The sequence below is a fragment of the Dermacentor albipictus genome, unplaced genomic scaffold (assembly GCF_038994185.2).
Source record: "Dermacentor albipictus isolate Rhodes 1998 colony unplaced genomic scaffold, USDA_Dalb.pri_finalv2 scaffold_28, whole genome shotgun sequence".
Classification (NCBI taxonomy): domain Eukaryota; kingdom Metazoa; phylum Arthropoda; class Arachnida; order Ixodida; family Ixodidae; genus Dermacentor; species Dermacentor albipictus.
In genome coordinates, this window is record NW_027225582.1 from 290,161 (window position 1) to 308,359 (window position 18,199).

The 18,199-nt window shown below is 45.8% G+C and overlaps 1 protein-coding gene across 2 annotated transcripts in view; it reads left to right on the plus strand.

Moving 5' to 3' along the window:
- Window positions 1–608: 608 nt before the first annotated feature.
- Window positions 609–18,199, plus strand: part of LOC135913889 (endothelin-converting enzyme 2-like) — a 71,849-nt gene continuing 54,258 nt past the window's right edge. The window contains exon 1 of one of the 2 annotated variants that reach the window (XM_065446568.1): window positions 609–969. In XM_065446568.1, coding sequence (XP_065302640.1) covers window positions 775–969 — 195 coding nt within the window. In that variant the 5' untranslated portion in view covers window positions 609–774. The remainder of the gene's footprint in view (window positions 970–18,199) is intronic. The other variant, XM_065446569.1, reaches the window with a different exon arrangement.

Here is an 18,199-nt window from a genome sequence, read left to right on the forward strand (position 1 = left end):
CTTATTTTACATTTACAGGTTCCCGCCATTCTTTCATTCACAAACATCAAACATGAGATCACCACTCGCATAAGGGCATAATACGGACAGTTGTGCCATTGCATTTAGATTTATAGCATTAAATTAACCACTTCACATAAGCTTCACTTCACACAGATTCCGACATGTACTACGTTGCATCAGCGTATCGTTTTATCTTCTCTATCGTTTTATCCCCTTTCATTCCGTTTAAGCCTAGCTACATATGTGTCTCCGCAACACTCTTTCTTTCCCTCCTTAATTCTCTTTCGTGTGAGCTACCATGCAACAGATTGTCTTTTTTTATATATGGGTATTTTACCCCGCGGTAGCCTATGCAGAAGAATGAGTCAGTTCAAACCCAGAGTCTCCGAAACGACTGATAACGGAGTGACATAATTTTACTAGCGGGATGTGTTTTGAAATCTATAATCTCGCAAACTTCAACTTAGGCAGCAATTTTATACAAGCATCTATTTAGGTAGCTGTCGTTAAGTGCGTAGAGACAGATGGCCGTTACGTGCATGGGTCCTTTCGCACAAACTCTGGCTTGGCGTACTACCATTGTTTGCCGCAATGTAAGTGCCATTATGTCAAATACAGTCGTTGTCTGTCGGTAATGTGACGCGCGAACATTGATTGAGGTCCTTGCAGGCTAAATAACGATTTCGGCACACCTATCTATTAGGATGCAAGTCTCAGCCGATCCCTCACCGCGCGCGCGAGCACCGCAGGTAAAGGAAGAGAAGGCAGGCGATGGAGGACAGCACTTCCGACGAGAGGGGCGCCCGCCGCGGTCCTTCGAGAACCCGCAGGTCTCGGTCGCTGCAGAATGTGCCAGCCAGAAGGTCGTCGCTGCGACAGCCATCCTCGGAAAGTCGCCGCCTCTCGCTCAGCACCGTTGGCGTACGCTGGGAAGACCAGCAGCCGTCGTCCGATCTCGAACGAGCTGTGAGTATACTGTATACGCTCAAGGCGCTTGCGGAACGATTGCAAGTGCATCGCGGAATCGCAACGTGATGCGCCAACGACAGCCGCTCTGCTCGGCGACCGAGATCTCCGGATTCGCATGCGCATGAGTCGTTCGGTGCTGTCATGTATTGTCGCATGTATTGGAGTTATCAAGCTAGCACAACTAGCCGCATAACCATATATAGCTTCGATGCGCTGAATCTTTGGTGCGCAAGTGACGTGCCTACAGAAAAGCGAGCAAAAACATGGGACATGCGTTAGTGTACCGGTGCAATGAAAGAATTACGAGTGGGGCACTACGTTCAGTTTATTGACCTTACTCCTTGCTCTTTTTATCCCTGAAAACGAACACGGAGCATGGTTGTCTCGGAAATTTCCTGATTAATATAATATTTGGGGTTTTACGTGCCAAAACCACTTTCTGATTATGAGGCACGCCGTAGTGGAGGACTCCGGAAATTTTGACCACCTGGGGTTCTTTAACGTGCACCTAAATCTAAGCACACGGGTGTTTTCGCATTTCGCCCCCATCGAAATGCGGCCGCCGTGGCCGGGATGAAATTTCCTGATTGTGTGCAACAAGTTCTATGTATCCACTATACCATTAACATAAAACTACGCCATCACTCACCGTTGCCATGTCTCTACGCACTTTTATCGAATAACTTGCAACAGCCTAACCCGTTAGCCAGACTTACGCTGGTGTGAAGCGCTTATGCGATAATAACATGTAACCACACATGCTACGTCTAAACGTAATCGACGTTAGGACTATGTATTCTGGTCATCAATACAAAGATAAGGCGCCGATGCGCGACCTGTTTTTCTGTAGCAGCCTCCTATGAGACCGCCATAGCTCTTTAAAGACCCACCACTTTATTTTTGGTGTCGTAGATTATCGATACCCGCCGCGGTTGCTTAGTGGCTATGGTGTTGGGTTGCGAAGAACGAGGTCGGGGGATCGAATCCCTGCCACGGCGGCCGTATTTCGATGGGGGCCAAATGCGTAAACACCTGTGTGCTTAAATTTAGGTGCACGTTAACGAACCCCATAAAGGTATGGCTTCCCCCGGTACGCCGTGCCTCATAATAAGATCGTGGTTTTGGCACGTAAAGCCCAGTAATTATTTCTTTTTCGCTTACAACTTTGCAAATGTGGTTGTTGCGTTGATATACAGACTGTTTCGCGCAACTTGAAGCAAAGATTTATAAAAAAAAGGAAAGTGGTTAAGCACAGCTGATTGAAACCAACGACCGTCATGTCTTGCTCCTTCGAGTATTTATTATACTCCACTTATACCTCTGTCGTACGAGCACGCAAAAACTCTTCTTTTACCAAGCTGAAACACTTGTTAAAGAAGAAGTGTTGCGCGGCAGACACATGGCACCGACGATCTCTTATTAGTCTTCCCTTCTGGATACGCTGTACGGGAAGCGTGGTTCCAGTGAAAATCGACCAAACTAAACTGATGTATCTCGATATACAAAGTGAAAACTTATTTTATTACATGGTTTTCAAATAAATTTAACAACGCAAGATTAAAGGGACGCTAAAGGTTAATATCAAGTCAACGTGGACTGTTGTAATACCATCCCAGAAGCCTCGAAACGCTTGTTTCATAAGAAAAAGAGACTTATTTTAAGAGAAAACGCGTTCTGAAGCGTCCGCGTAGCTCTAGCGCAGTTCAAATCGCCCGCCCTCCGATCGAGTAGTGGTGACGTCATGGTCTCATAGTGACGTTGCGCTGTCGGTGAGTAAGACGGCGCCCGCAGACGGCGCTACGGCTTTTCTGCGCTAAACGCAAACGCGCGGCTAGAAAATGAGCCGAGACAGAGCCGACAGCAGCGCGAAAGCGAAACTATGGTGGCTAGTGGAAGAGAAAGTGCGCGACGATAACCTGGCTATTTATTTTATGACGCCAACTTTGACGCTCGTTGCAATGGACGACCCTGACAACGACACATTGGCTCGGGATGGTGGGCTCGATTTCAGCGATTTAAACACTGATGAACGTGACCTGCTGCTGAGGGCTCGCGCTGCCGGGGTCGTTGCGTACTACTACGACGGGCAACTGTATGTCATGGCTGTACATATTCGCACGTTTGTAACTTTTCCTTCGTGAAAACCAAATGCCGCACTCACCACCCCGTCTTCGACCTGCCGTTGTTCTTGCGCTTCGGAGAATGCAGGCAAGACCGACGGAACAGCGCTACGGGAAAGCATTGCTTTGAAAGGCACTCCACACGACTTCAGTAAGTCGGCGTTGCACTTGCAATCTTCTGGACGAAATTGCAGCGAGCACACTATGCGATTTTTCGGCTCTTAGCCAACGCGCTGTGGCAGGGGTACGGTCCTTGAAGACTTCGAACGGAGAGGTTCACTCGTTGACACACAGTGATAAGTAACGTTGGATTCGCCGCTGCAACTGCCCTTGCCCAAGTTCCGCGGACCGTTCGCGCATCCCACGACATCAGATGGACGTGGCATTCTCGCTGCTTGTTCCAAATGCAAGTTTCGCGAGCCAGCAGGACCACGGCAGCACGACGCGATAACGAAACAACTGAAACTCCAAAGCGCGCGCGGCGCAGAGTCGAGCGAAAACGAAAGCTTTCGACCGCCCATACTACTGAAGGGTAGCGTCAAAATGCTTTTTTCTTAGAATGGAATAGAAGTAGACAAGTAGCATTTTCTTCCGTCTTGTAACCTAATGAAATTATCTTTTAATACGAGTGGTTGAATATTAGTGACATAGATTATGATGAGGAGTGCCTTCGTCATCGGGCTATATAGTACCGGAATGTCGCTGGGGGGTCTCAAATTGTGTCATGCATTTACCTCAATTTCTCGGTTACTAAAGCTCTGTTCGCGATTATATTGATGGCTTAGACGTTCTAGAGCATTGCTTTATCACTTTAACTTGACTTCATAGTAACCTTTAGTGTCCCTTTAAGAGATGTTAATGTAAAGATTTATTATATTATTCTAAAGAGCGTTCGACCTGCTTACGGAGTGCAAAAGAAAATGGGCATTACTGGGTTTACTACAGCTTCTGAGAGACATAGAATTATTTTTTTTTAAATGAACATAGCCGACAGAAAAATACGCATAATTGCTGGCGCCCACTGGTTTCGCGGCTACTCCTCTTCGATCGTAGCTGCAATGAAGCTATTTTCTAGAGCACCTGCCTCCCAGTCTTTGCTTTCAAGGCATTGCTGAGGCACTAGGGCTACAGATACTACATATTTTACTGATCATCCCTATCTAGTGAAACATCTATTGTCATCGCAGAAACGATCAAGCACTGTCATTTTTAATATGTATATACTTGTATTTTACGCACTTTAGAGCGAATAAATTTGAGGTCCTTTTACAGCCACATTGCACCATATGTCTATTTTGCACTTTTTAGCGAATATTTTTAGGCCACTATAAAGCCGTGTTTCATTACTCCCCGCAATTAACACTCATATTTCATTGAGAAGCACGGATCATCGACTTGGCGCTCTTTGGCCACATCTGGAACCCTTAATGACCATCGGTTATCTTCCCTCCTCATTACATGTCGTGCCCATGTCCATATCTTTTTCTTGATTTCAACTAAGATGTCATTAACTCGCGTTTGTTCCCTCACCCATTCTGCTCTTTTCTTATCCCTTACCGTTACACCTATCATTCTTCTTCCCATAGCTCGTTGCGTCATCCTCAATTTAAGTAGAACCCTTTTCGTAAGCCTTCCAGGTTTCTGCCCGGTACGTGAGTCCTGGTATATATGTATATAGGCCTTCATGCTAGATGCATCTATGGCTGCCACAAGGTTTTTTTTTTGAAAAGTTTATGTACTTCTTGAAAATCTCATTCACAAACGTTTCCTTTGAAGGGTGTCCCAGGTAACTTCTGTCGGAGTTTAAAAATATTAGAATGCAATGTAGCTGGATAGAACCAAAGCAATCTTGTTTGCCGTCGCTTTGTCATACATAAATTATTATTTTTCGTTCAGCCTAATTTCATAATTAATATTAATTAGTTGTCCGACATTTCAAATAATATGTTTAATGAAAAGTGCCAATGATAAAATTGCTGAGCAACCTGAAAAACTCCCGATACAGCATTCTGTTGCTCAACACGTGCTACAGAAAAGTGTTTTTCGAGCCTGAAAGTAGCCCTCAAATGCACGCCAAATTGCCGCGCGACTGGCCGCTCGAGGCACTTTGCGTGTATTCGCGGGCTTCTTTCACGCTCGGAAAAATAATTTTATGTGGCACGCATTGAGCGAAAGAAAGCTGTATCGGGAGTTTTTCCTGTCACTCCACAATTTTCTGATTGACATCATAAGTTGCGTAAAATACCCTGCGTGCACATACACACACGCACACACACATGTATGTATATGACTTCAATATAGAGGCATGTACGGTTGCCGCAAGGTTCAATGTGAAAACTTGATACACTTCTTGGAAAACGACTTTCTCTCTTTCACGCACATTCTTTCTTATACCGGGTGTTTCAGCTAACTCTACTCAGGGTTTAAAAATATGCCGATGCGCTCTAAGACGACGCGACCAAATGCAGGTTGCTCACTTTTGCAGGTGTCACGCTATTCTTGTATTTTTCTTAATTAGTCAAGAAAATTAGCCATTCTGAAGCAACAAAGTTAGACAAAAAATTCGAATTAGAAGGGTCTAGAGCACTTTGTAAAACGTTCGATGAGGCAATTTCTAACTTTCTATCTATAAGGTGTTAGTGTTTTACGGCTTACTGCAGATGCCCGCGAAATACAAAAAAAATATCATGTGACATACCCGCTTGCGCGCCGTCCTTGCAGCGCTCCCAAACGAGCATAGCATCGAGCAGTGTGTGCTGCCGCTTAAAAGGCGACAGGGCACTGACGAAGGCGTTGGCGGTTGTATTGACGCCAGCGACGTGCTTCCCTCGCTGCAGTTCATGATGGCGACAAGCACACGGGTGTTCACACCGGTTAAATGTTCACACCGGTTGGCTTCTGCGCGGAAGGCTTAGAAGCAGTGCAACCACGACTCGCAGGCGGGCATGTCACGTGGTCTTTTTTTTTGGTATTTCGCGGGCATCCGCAGTAAGCTTAAAAACACTAATACTTAACAGATCGAAAGGCAGAAACTGTTTATCCGGACGTGTTGCCCGTGCTTTGCAACTTTCTAATTGGAATTTTTTTCCTAGCTTCCTTGCTTCAGAAGTTGGTTGGTTATCCTCAACTAATTAGCTAATTAAGCAAGATACAGAAATAGCGCGACACGCTACATACAAATATGAGCCACATGCATTTGGTCGCGTCCTCATAGTGTGTATAGAGTTTAAACTAGGCCTGAAGTTAGCAGAAAGACCCTATATATATATATATATATAAATATATATATATATATATATATATATATATATATATATATATCCACTTCGAGAAGTAGACAAACGTCCCTACAATCAGTGACAAACGACCGATGAATGGACGCATCCTGCATTTCCATCGGCGTTCATTGTAAGTGGCCAGTGCCCTGGCTATGTGTTAGGAATCGGCATTCCATGCCTCCATGTTAAATATGGTCAAGGTGGCGGAGAAAGTTACCAAAATGCAAGTCTGGGGTTTTACGTGCCAAAACCACGCTTCTAGTATGAGCCACACCGTAATAAGAAACTCCATATTTATTTTGACCAGCGCGGTTTCTTTAACATGCACCGAACGCACAATACACAGGTGTTTTGCATCTCACCCCCATCGAAATGCAGCCGCCGCGGCCCGCATTAGATCCCAAGCACTCGGGTTAGTAGCGCAACACCTTAGCCACTACGCCACCACAGTGGGTACGGTGGAGAAAGTAGTGAACATCGTTTTTACAGAGTGCGTTTCGCTTAGATGTTATCCGTTAGCGCGTAATAGTACGAAACGAAAAGCTTGGCCGATATGTACGACATGGCGCTCATATTTCACATGGAGGCCAAAGTCTTTTCTGTGACATGGACGGGGAGCTGGCCAATGTGCTGGGAATCTGATCGGCCACCAAGCAAAATCTGCGCTGCTATACTTTCTTGGTGACAAATCTCACAGACCAGAAGCACACGCACAAATGTTCAAAGAATGAGACGACACACCGTCTGCAGATTGCCATGACGTCGAACTAAGCACAAACAGCGACATTTCTGTACTTTTCTGGTCAATGGCTCAGCTGGCATGGATGCGGCACGCATTACTTTTTTTTTAAATCCAAGCGACGAAAACTGTGCGCGCACACATTGGCGCGGCGTTTGCGATGTTTGAATTTGGCGCCTTTTCCCGCGCACTCCATTAGCTCCGGCCGGTGCACTGCGTTACTGCGTTGAAGAAAGTAGTCCACCAAAGAAGCGAAGCAGAAAACTTTCATACACTTGCAAATTGCAGCAATTGTTCAGCAGTAACATGGTATTACAAAATTTGTTATCAAATGTTACAATTTATGATAATATAAGCGTGTATTTGTATGAGTGTACTTGTATGATTGCGCGTTAGCGCTTTTGATGCTGCAGCGCATTCCGGGAGCTGGTGCACGCAGTTTGCTTGAGAGGCGCTGGCTTGAGAGCTTCCTGCGTTTTCTGCGTTCTTTGTGTGCTTCACTGTGACTTAATTGGAATAATCCTGCGTATTGCTCCCTTTTTATGGGCTTGTTGCCTCGAAGGTCGCCTCTGACTCAGCGAAATCAAAGGTGAGTGAGTGTTTCGAATTCCCCTTGTTCTCCCATTGCGACGCGGCGAACGAAAGCGCGAAAATGCTGTTCAGCGCCTGTGCGTTTTCCGCGTGCCTCTTTTCTAGTTTTCCTTCCTAGTACTGTCCTTCCGTTGCGAGAATTGGTTGTACAGCACTAGATTTGTGGTATATAACATGGAGCTTTGACCTGGTTTAACTTTACACTCCGCTTGTGACGTAAGGATGATGTGGTGCCAGCTAAAACAGGGCATGTTGTACGCAATGATTTCTGATACGGTGTTCGAGCACCGATTGAGTAAGCCTTATTAATGAGTGCAAAACAATGCGATGTGAAACCATCCGATTTGTACCGTAATGGAAGATAACTCGTTTGTGCCACGCTGTCTAGTGCAGGGTGGTCCTTTATGAAAGGCAACACGCGAGCGCGTGGCCCATAGAGTTTCTCACTATAACACCTAGAGGGTAATCTGGAGCCACCGTCTATGGGAGTTTCTTAAGGGGGCACCGTACCTTTATGGGAATGACGGTATATGTGTCTGCGAGGCTCGTGTTGGCTGGTGTTGTAAGAGGCTTCGTCTGAAATGTGAATATGGCTACGCAAATAACGCGTTCTCAAAGTAAAATCTTCATAAAATATTTCCATTCACGCATATTACATCTTTACTCACCCACGATGCATGACCAAGCGAAGAAAAACAAGAACAGACGACCAAGTGTTGCAAAGCGAGCGCGAACCTTGTCGTCTGTCCTCCAACTTTAGCGGCCCACTGATCCTTTCTACGTAACATGTGGTCGTGAACACAATAACAAGCTCTCACAGTTAAACAAAACATGTTTTCGCATAATAATAAAGCTAAAACAGCTTTTCACGTGCTGTTCCAGCAGAAAATGAATCATTGTGACAGACGGAACGGTACTTGGCAAGCGCGTCTTCAAGGTGTCCTGTTTCTACGAGAACGATGCCAATCCGAATCCACAATATACCGGCATTCCCATGCATACCACAGCGCAGCAGCGCCAGATTTCCCTCTAGGTAATGTAGTGAGAAACTATATGGCGTGGCCCATAGAGTTTCTCACTACATTACCTAGAGGGAAATCTGGCGCTGCTGCGCTGTGGTATGCATGGGAATGCCGGTATATTGTGGATTCGGATTGGCATCGTTCTCGTAGAGACAGGACACCTTGAAGACTTGCTTGGCAAGTACCGTTCCGTGTGTCACAACTATTAATTTTCTACTAGAACAGCACGTGAAAAGCTGTTTTAGCTTTATTATTACGCGAAAACATGTTATTGTGTGTACGACTAAATGTTACGTAAAAAGTATCAGCGGGCCGCTAAAGTTGGAGGACAGACGACAAGGTTCGCGCTCGCTTTGAAACAGTTGGTCGTCTGTTCTTGCTTTTCTTCGCTTGATCATGCATCGTGGGTGAGTAAAGATGTAATATGCGTGAATGGAAGCATTTTATGAAGATTTTACTTTGAGAACGCGTTATTTGCGTAGCCATATCCACGTTTTCGACGAAGCCTCTTACAACACCAGCCAACACGAGGCTCGCAGACACATATACCGTCATTCCCGTGACGGCATGGTGCCCCCTTAAGAAACTCCCATAGACGGTGGCGCCAGATTACCCTCTAGGTGTTATAGTGAGAAACTCTATGGCGTGGCCCGTGCTCTGTGGATGTATGGATGATTGAGGCTCAACCCTTTGAATCGATGGATGGATGGGAGGTAGGAGCGTCCCCTTCGAAACGGGGCGATGGCAGTTGCCACCATGCTCAGATTTTTATTTTGCCTTTTATTTTTATCTGTGTTGTGTGTTATTGAATTTCTCGATTTTCTTTAAATACGTCTTCCTACCCTTTTAACCTTATGTCACCTCTCTGCTTTTGAGCCACCAATCCTCCAATAGCCTTTTGCTAATTTCCACTGCACATTTATTTACATGACTATCATTATCTCTGAATCCTAGGGCCTCAGGAAGGGTGACTGTGGCCGCATCGATATCGGGATTGATACCATCACATTTTAGTATGAGGTGTTCCATTGTTTCTACATATTTACCACACACAGTACATGTATCTTCTTCTTCGTTAAATTTCTTTTTATAGCTCCGCGTTCTAAGACATCCTGATCTAGCTTTAAAGAGTAGGGCACTGCCTCTTGAGCTATCATGAAACGCTTCCTTCCTGATCTGCTGTTTCCAGTATCGATATAGTTCTACACTATGCTTCTTTTCCATTGAATTTATCCAATTTTGCCTTTAATCGGGTGGCGGCGGCGCGCGCCACCTAGCCTTTAATGGTTCTATATGCATGCATACCTATGTATTTACTCCTTTACTTTTGCGTTGATATTATCCACCAATCAGATAGTCTCCGTTTAGTTATTTCTACCTATTCAAACTCTATTCTACTTTCACTGTCTTTAAAACCCAAAGCTTTGAATAGTTCCCCGTTAGATTCAACTGCAGGGCGAAGTTGTTTACAAGCAAGTATCAGGTGTTCAGCCGTTTCCTCCTCCTCTCCACACGCCCTGCACTACAAGTCTATTTTCTGGTATCTGGCTCGGTACGTTTTAGTCCGTAGTACACTTGTCCTGGCTTCAAACAACAATGAGCTTGCCTTAGAGTTATCGTAAATATTTTCTTTGGCTATTTCTTGCTTAAACGTCCTGTATGTCTCCAATGCCGATTTGGCTTGCATCTCTGTACTCCACATACCCCTCTTTGTCTCCTTAACCTTTTTCTTGACAGATGATTCCTTACTTGTCCCCCCGGTACTGCCCAAGTATTTGCTTGTCAATTTTCTAGTTCGCTTCCTCCGCCTCGTGTCAACATTCATCGTGTATAAGTAACTGAAAACCTTCCTAGCCCACCGAATTTCCCCCATTTTTCTCAATCGCTCCTCAAATGCTACCTTGCTACTAGCCTCTCTGCCCTCGAAAGAAGACCATCCCAGATCCCCCTGCACTCCAACATTTGGTGTCTTGCCATGTGCTCCGAGAGCGAGCCTACCCACACGACGTTGCCTAATTTCCAACTGTTGCCGGGTCTCTGTTCTAATACATAGAACTGCATTGGCAAAAGTCAGGCCTGGTACCATTACCCCTTCCATATCCCTCGTACTACCTCGTACCTATTGTAGTTCCACAGTGCCCTACTCTTCATAATCTCTGCACTTCTGTTACCTTTAGTCGTTAGATATTTTTCGTACTCTGTCAGATACTCAATGCCATTATTTATCCACACCCCAAGGTACTTGTATTTATCGACTATCTCCAGCGTGGCCTCCTGTATCTTATGCTCGCCACAAATGTTATCATTAAAAATCATGACTGCTGATTTTTCTTTGCTAAACTTCAAGCCTAATCTGTCTCCTTCTGTACCACATATGTGCACTAATTCCTGCAGATATTCCGCATTGTCAGCCATTAATACAATATCATCCGCGTACATCAGTCCTGGTAATGACTGTTCAATCAATTTTCCTTGTTTGAAGAATGATAGGTTGAAGCCGAGTCCGCTTTGCTGTATTTTGGCCTCTAAACCTTGTAGGTACAGCATAAACATCAGAGGTGACAATGGGCACCCCTGCCTAAGCCCCTGCCGAATCATTACAGGCCCCGATACCTGCTTTTCCCATTGTATAATCACCCGGTCACCTTTATAGATATCTTTTAAAAAACTGGTTACTCCATCTTGCACTCCTAAAGTTTCCAGAATGCCCCACAAGCCCTCTTGAAGTACACTGTCATAGGCTCCCTTGATGTCCAAAAAAGCTAGCCATAGGGGTCTGTGTTCCTTTTCAGCTATTGCAGTGCACTGTGTTAGCGAGAACAGATTGTCTTCTAGCCTCCTATGCTTCTGGAACCCATTTTGTAGCTCTCCAAGTACCCCCTCGTTCTCTACCCATGCCTGCAGTCTGTCCTTTATAATCTGCATAACCACCCTGTAAACCACTAACGTCACTGTTATAGGCCGGTAGTTATTTATGTCAGCTTTGTCCCCCTTTCCCTTATATACCATTCTCATCCTACTTAGCCTCCATTCGTCAGGTACTTTACCATCCACTAGCATTTTGCTCACCACCTCCCTCAATGCTTTCTTAGATTTCGGGCCCAATTTCTTTATTAACATAATTGGAATACCATCGGGGCCTGCCGTTGTGCTACTTGGTACCCTCTTATCAGCCCTTTCCCACTCTTTTTGTCCAAACGAAAGCAGTGGGGACCGGGCTACCCCTCTCCGACGTACTGCATGTTCAATTTCTCTGTTTTGTAAATTTTTCCCTCATCATGGTTCCTATATGCTCCATTGCCTCCTCTCCTAACCGAGTACCTTGAGCTGTTACTATATACCTCTGCTCTAGGCTTGTCCTATTACCCAAGGAGTTCAGATGTTGCCAGAATTTTTTAGCTGCCTGTTTATCTTTTTTATTGCTTATTTTTGACAGCCATTGGGAGCCTTTTGTCTTGATTTTCTTGTTTATCAAATAGGATGCTTCCCTTTTGCATTTTATGTAGTTTACCCATTTCCTCTCTACTTCTGCTTCAGGTTCTCCCTTACTTTTGGAATACCTGTGTTCCCTGGAGGCTTCCTGACGTTTCTTTATGGCCTTCTTAACCTCTTCATCCCACCAGCTCTTGAGTTTTCGTTCCCCTTGCCTTGTTTTCCTGACTCGCGCCTTACCTAGCTCACACTCAAATAGTCTCATTAACTTTGGATAAGTCCAATCAGTTTAGTACCCTCTGATATTTCCTCTTCAATTTGTTTGGCCGCTATTTCCACTTGGTCTTCTGAGTCGTTCCTGCTTTAGTTTCCTTCTTAAAACTCAACTTGATACGTTTGTGGTCGCTACCTATACTTCTGGAGCCCTGTTCATCTATAATCATGGCTCCTAATCTATCGTACATCCTATGTGACATTAACGCATAATCTGTTGTCGAGTGTCGACCCCCTACCTCCCATGTTATGATCCCGTCACACTTTTCAGTAGAGTTACAGACAACTAAGTTAAGCCTCTCACAGATATCCAGCAGCATGTTACCTGTGGAGTCTGTGTACCCATCCATATCTTCAACATGCGCATTCATGTCTCCTAATACAATTACCTCACATCCTTTTCCGAGCTCATTGATGTCCACTGCTGTACAGTCTAACATTTTTTTGTTTTCCTCTTTAGCATTTGATCCTGTCCAAAGGTATACAAAGCCTAGAAGTGTTTTTGCCCCTGCTACTTTTCCTTTTAGCCATAAATGCTCCTGGCATTCCTGTTTGACCCTTTGCCAATTTGTATTTTTATGAATGAGTGCTCCAATTCCCCCACCCTTTCTGCTACCCTGCACTCTGTTGCAGTATTCCCATGCATAATCAGGGTTACAGGGCGGTTGTTCCATGTCCCTAAGATGTGTCTCTACAAACCCATAAACCAATAAGTTCTCCTGCCTTAGTTGTTCTTCGATTTCCTCCCATTTTAGCCTATTTCTGCCACCTTGCATGAACCCTATGTCTGACTTAATTTCGCTCTTGCGCTTATTCCTGTCACCTCTCCTACAGTACCGAGGTTTGCATGTTTGTGGCTCCTGCCTCGAATCGTCCACGCCTACACTGCTTCTTTCAGGGCTCTGGGTCCCCCTAAAAAAGCTGTTGCCTGGTGACCCATCCTGCCCCCTATCCTTTTGCCAGTGGCACCACTGTAGTGAATGCCATCCTGCACAAAAGGCCGGAAGCCGGTTCCGTACACGTCCCTGTTGACCTCTATCACGCTGTCCCCGAGTCGTCCGCTCAGACTCCTAATGACCCGATTGGCCTCAACCACCCTTCTTTCTACCTGGTCAGCCTGGCCCTGGACCTCTGGGATAGTGCGTATGGTCACATGCACCCTCCCGGAGGCCTCTCTAAGCTTACTCAGCCCAGTCTCAATGTGCCTCTCAAGGTCCTGGCTTCTGCCCTTAAGCACGTCATTGAGCCCAGAATGCATAATGACCAAGCTGTCGCTCTCCGTGCTGACCTCAACTACTTCCCGCGCCTTGGTCATTGCTTCCGCCATGCCCTTGCCCGCTTGCGCCTCCACCTGTACTCGCCCGTCCGCCTTCACTCTCGCCATCACGCCCTGTTCGGCCCTCCCCACATTGGAGTCCCCTATCACCAGGACCCTTCTGCGTGCAAACCGTTCGACTGCAGCCTGTGTCCGCTGCCCCTCCCTTTGCGCCCGCTGGCGCCCCTGTGGCTGCAGCGTCGCCTCACTCGAGGCGCGTTGTGCAGCTTCACTTTAACTACGCCGTTTCACCGGTGGCGAGCTGACGACGGCTTGCTCTGGCTCCCTGCCTCCCACTTCGCCTGTAGGGTCTACCCTACTTTCTGAGTTTTTGCCAACACTTTTATGTCCTGACCCGACCTTCTCCGCTGCCCGCATCTCCAGCGCGTCGAGCCGCCTTTCCAGTTCGGCGCTCCTTTTTTTTTCTTCCTCAAGCTCAGCCACGATCTAACTGCACGGCCTGGGTCGCCTCCACCTTGACGAAATTGTCAACTTTCGCCTGCAGTGCTACCCGCTTCTGTTCCTCCCTCAGGTCTGCCTTAAGCTCGTCGAACTTAGCCGCCCAATTCCCTTCCAGTTTTTGGACGGCTTCCCTGACGCCCTCGCACGACCTGCACATGAAGCTGGACCGCTCCGCATCTGCTAAATTCTGGAACTTAGTTTCGTCGAGGAAGCGCCATCACAGGCACTCGTCGCACTGCACATGCTCCCAGTCCCCCGCAGCCTTCACGTTCTTCGATTTCATCGCTAGGCCTACGTACCCAGGCCCAACGAGGAAGTTCGCCAAATCACTCAAGCAAAGCCGACCTCGACCGCTATCCCAAACTAAAATAAAGAATTATCACTCCCTACCCCATGTAAGAATCCGAGGAGCTAGCTGAAAGAATTAACTAAGCTTATCAATAGGTTCCTTCTTCCAACTAGGCCTAACGGGGGAGCCGCCAGACCTAGACAAAGCCGGTACGTTTGCTACTCTTACCAAGAATTCAAAATTTGTGCCCCTACTCCATGCAAAAGAAAACACTTCAAAACGCTAGCTAATAAAGATAAAAGAGTACTTAGCTACGAACGAAGTGGCTGAAGCCTCGACCACAGGAGCGTCCGTGAGCCGCCGTAACGAGCCACTCCACTCGCTCCACGCGCTCTAAGCAGCCTCCACTCTGTGGAGGCTGCTTAGAGTGCCAGCACGTGGCAGCAAGGAGAAGCACGTCTACTTGTGGCGTCATCTGCTGGCGGCCAGAATAACCAAGCATGGCTGATAGGCAAGCGCCTGCTAGAATCAGCTGGAATCCACCCCACTCCTCGTATGTCTGTTGGGCAAGGAGCGGGGCCTGCACCGCAATGCCTCCTGCTAGCAAACCGCGTTGCATACGCAAGTGGACTGGAAACATGGAAGCATCAATATACGCCCAGTAGTTATTAGGCACTCCTGGCGTACCTATATTAATGCGTAAGCATTCAAGGCCTTCTTCCCTCGGAACTTTGTCCGTCCGTCAGTCCGGTTTTCTGTCTGTAACGCATGACAGAATGCATTGCATGCATAGATACACCTGAGATGCTATGGAGGTGTGTATGAGAGTGCCCTATAACTATGTATGACTAATGAGATTGATGATTTTGACTATGTATAGTGAGTATTGAGAGGTATAAGTGTAAGTAAAGTTGAAAAGACTAAGAAAATTAGTTACGATAAACTCAAGTGTAAAGGCGATTAATATAGGGTAATTAAGAATACTGCGGCTAATTAAAATCAATTGATGTTAAATAATTACACTAATGAAAAGTTACTAACTTTAGATCGACGGAGCCTAATCAAGGATTAAGGTTACCTTGATATCAGTTATACCTAATTAGGTAATCTTAATAATTACAGATATAAACGCCGTTGTCGTATTTTAACTAAGAATAATTGATGAAGTAATTAAGCAAACGTCGTCAATATAGAAATAATTAAGCCTGAATAATAAGTAACAAAATAATTACGTTTATTTACCTAAGCTTACATTTCACTTGAGTGCACTTCTCCCCTAAACTGCTTCGAATCAGGTGACGTTTATTCAGGCCATAGGGGAATGTAGCCAGGGCTCCGAACTGCAAGAAAGTACGCAGAAACTCTACTAGAGTTGTCAAAGTGTGCATAAGCCTACCCCCAAATTTAACTTGGCCCACCCCCAAATTTCAACTTCACCCAGTACCAAATTTGAGTTGTCCCACGCTTGAATGCCACGTTGGCCCACCTTCAGATTTCTCAATATTTCAAGTTGGCCCACCCCCAAATTTTAAACTGGTGGCCCACCAAGAAATTTAAATTGGCCCACCCCCAAATTTGTGTTGGCCTACACACAAATTTCAAGTTGGCCACCCTCATATTTCAACTTGGCCGACTACCAAATTTAAGTTGGTCCACCCTCAAATTTCAAGTTGGCCCACCTCCAAAGTTCAAGCTGGCCCACCCCAAATTTCATGTTAGCCCACCTGCAAAGTTCAAGTTAATCCACCCCCCAATTTAAGTTGGCCCACTACCAAACTTATGTTGGCCTACACTCAAATTTCAAGTTGGCCCACCCCTACTATAGGCTTCCCCATGGATTTTCTGTGGACTCTATGTATCTGCATGGTTGTACTCTCTAATCAATCTTTTTTCAATTGTTCCTCATCGCTGATAAAGCTACCAATCATCTACATTTACACTATTATAAGTTTTATAACGATTAAATGTCGCAACGTCGCACATTGCGCATTTTTGGCCAAATACAAGGCATTACAAATTTCGTGGGGTGGACACATCTTGGTACAGTGCTCGCCAAAGAATACATTAAAATAAAAAAAGCATTAAAATACGCTGGGAGTGCCTCTTGCCTAGCGGGCATATATCGATCCTTCCATGACTCCAAGGCGCCAGCGTACCAGGTGCGGTTTGCTAGCAGCAGACGCTACCTTGCAGGCCCCGCCTGTTGCGCATCCACCTGGCGTGGGAGGCAGTCCACAGGCGCTTGCCTATCAGCCGTGTCTGCTTATTCTGGCCGCCAGTAGATGGTGCTACAAGCGTACGTGCTTCCCTTTGTTGCCTGTTGATGGCACTCTAAGCAGCCTCCGCAGAGCACAGGCCACGCGCTCGCGCGTTTCCTTTCATAAAGGACCACCCGGTACATGGCGTGTGAGCGGGCTTGTAGCAACGAGGGACGGTGGTATCTGCGAAAATGTATTCTGTTGGGCTGTTCGCTTCAGCATCGAGTGACCCCGCGTTGCTGCAAGGCTGCTGACACGCCTTGCGGCCGATGTTCGCGCGATCAGAAAACACAGAGGAGGCTATCGCGCAATAATAATAAAGAATTTCAAGGGTGCACATGCGATTCTATGCAATACGTGAGATACAATAAGGGTGGGGCCACCGCTGCGAAATCATCGAGTTATATGCCTTGCCAACTGTGCGTTTTGTTTTCCACCAGTTCGCGCGCATTCAACTTTGTTTTCTCATCTTCCCCGTTCGACGCCATTGAGTGCTTCGCGCAAACGGCTTCGCGTAGGTGCTCTTTGCATTCACGGAAAGGCAAATTTCATGGCACTCCAGGTCCTAGTTTATTGGGATAGAAAATTCAAAATAATGTAGTAGCGTGAAATTTCAGCATTCCGCACTTCAGTGATTTAACAAAGTTTTAAAATCAGTAAAGGAACGAGGTTCCTGGCATATATGCCTTATCGTCCCACTGTGTTTCGAGACGGCATGTATACATTATCGTCAACGTAAACATCTAAAATTAGCAAAGTTTCTTGTGACTATAGAAGTAGCTAGTTATGTCGAAAAGCTATTTTTGCTTTGAATCGGAGCACTATAAAGAAAACAGATTGAAATGGGAGCGCACATTTGTGAACTAAATGACGACGCTTTGCCACAAGCTTGAAATAATGCTTTGTCAGTAGAGCAGTTCTGTGAAATACCTTCTTTGAGCGTAAGCAAAACTTTAGCAGCATCAGGTAGACGGGGAGTAAAAGAAGGTAACACTGTGGTTTTATTTGAAGGAGCTGCCTTTAAGATGTGGCCATAACAGCTAAGTAGATGAGCGGAAATAATTTTTAAAATTAGAGGAATGTGAAATAAATTATTTGACAAGCTCACATTGCCATTGTCAAGAGCAGCCACACTGTAGTGTTTCAATGACTAGTCATTTGTATCGGTCCATTTATGTCAGCCTAATGGTCCATGTAGCTCATTTGATTGTTGCCTTTGCTGCATCGGGGCTTCACATTTTAATACTGACATCATTTTTCAGATTGAAAATGAGCAGGGAACGCCCCAGCTGGAATGCTAAAGGTGAATTCTTTGGCCATCCAATCTGTAGCGTCACCATGATCAAATACAATGATGCCGTGAAAATGTATTGCAGGAAGCAGAAAAAACAACATTGATGATGCAGCTGCAAGGTATTTCCTCCAGTGATCAATTGGGGCAGAGTGCC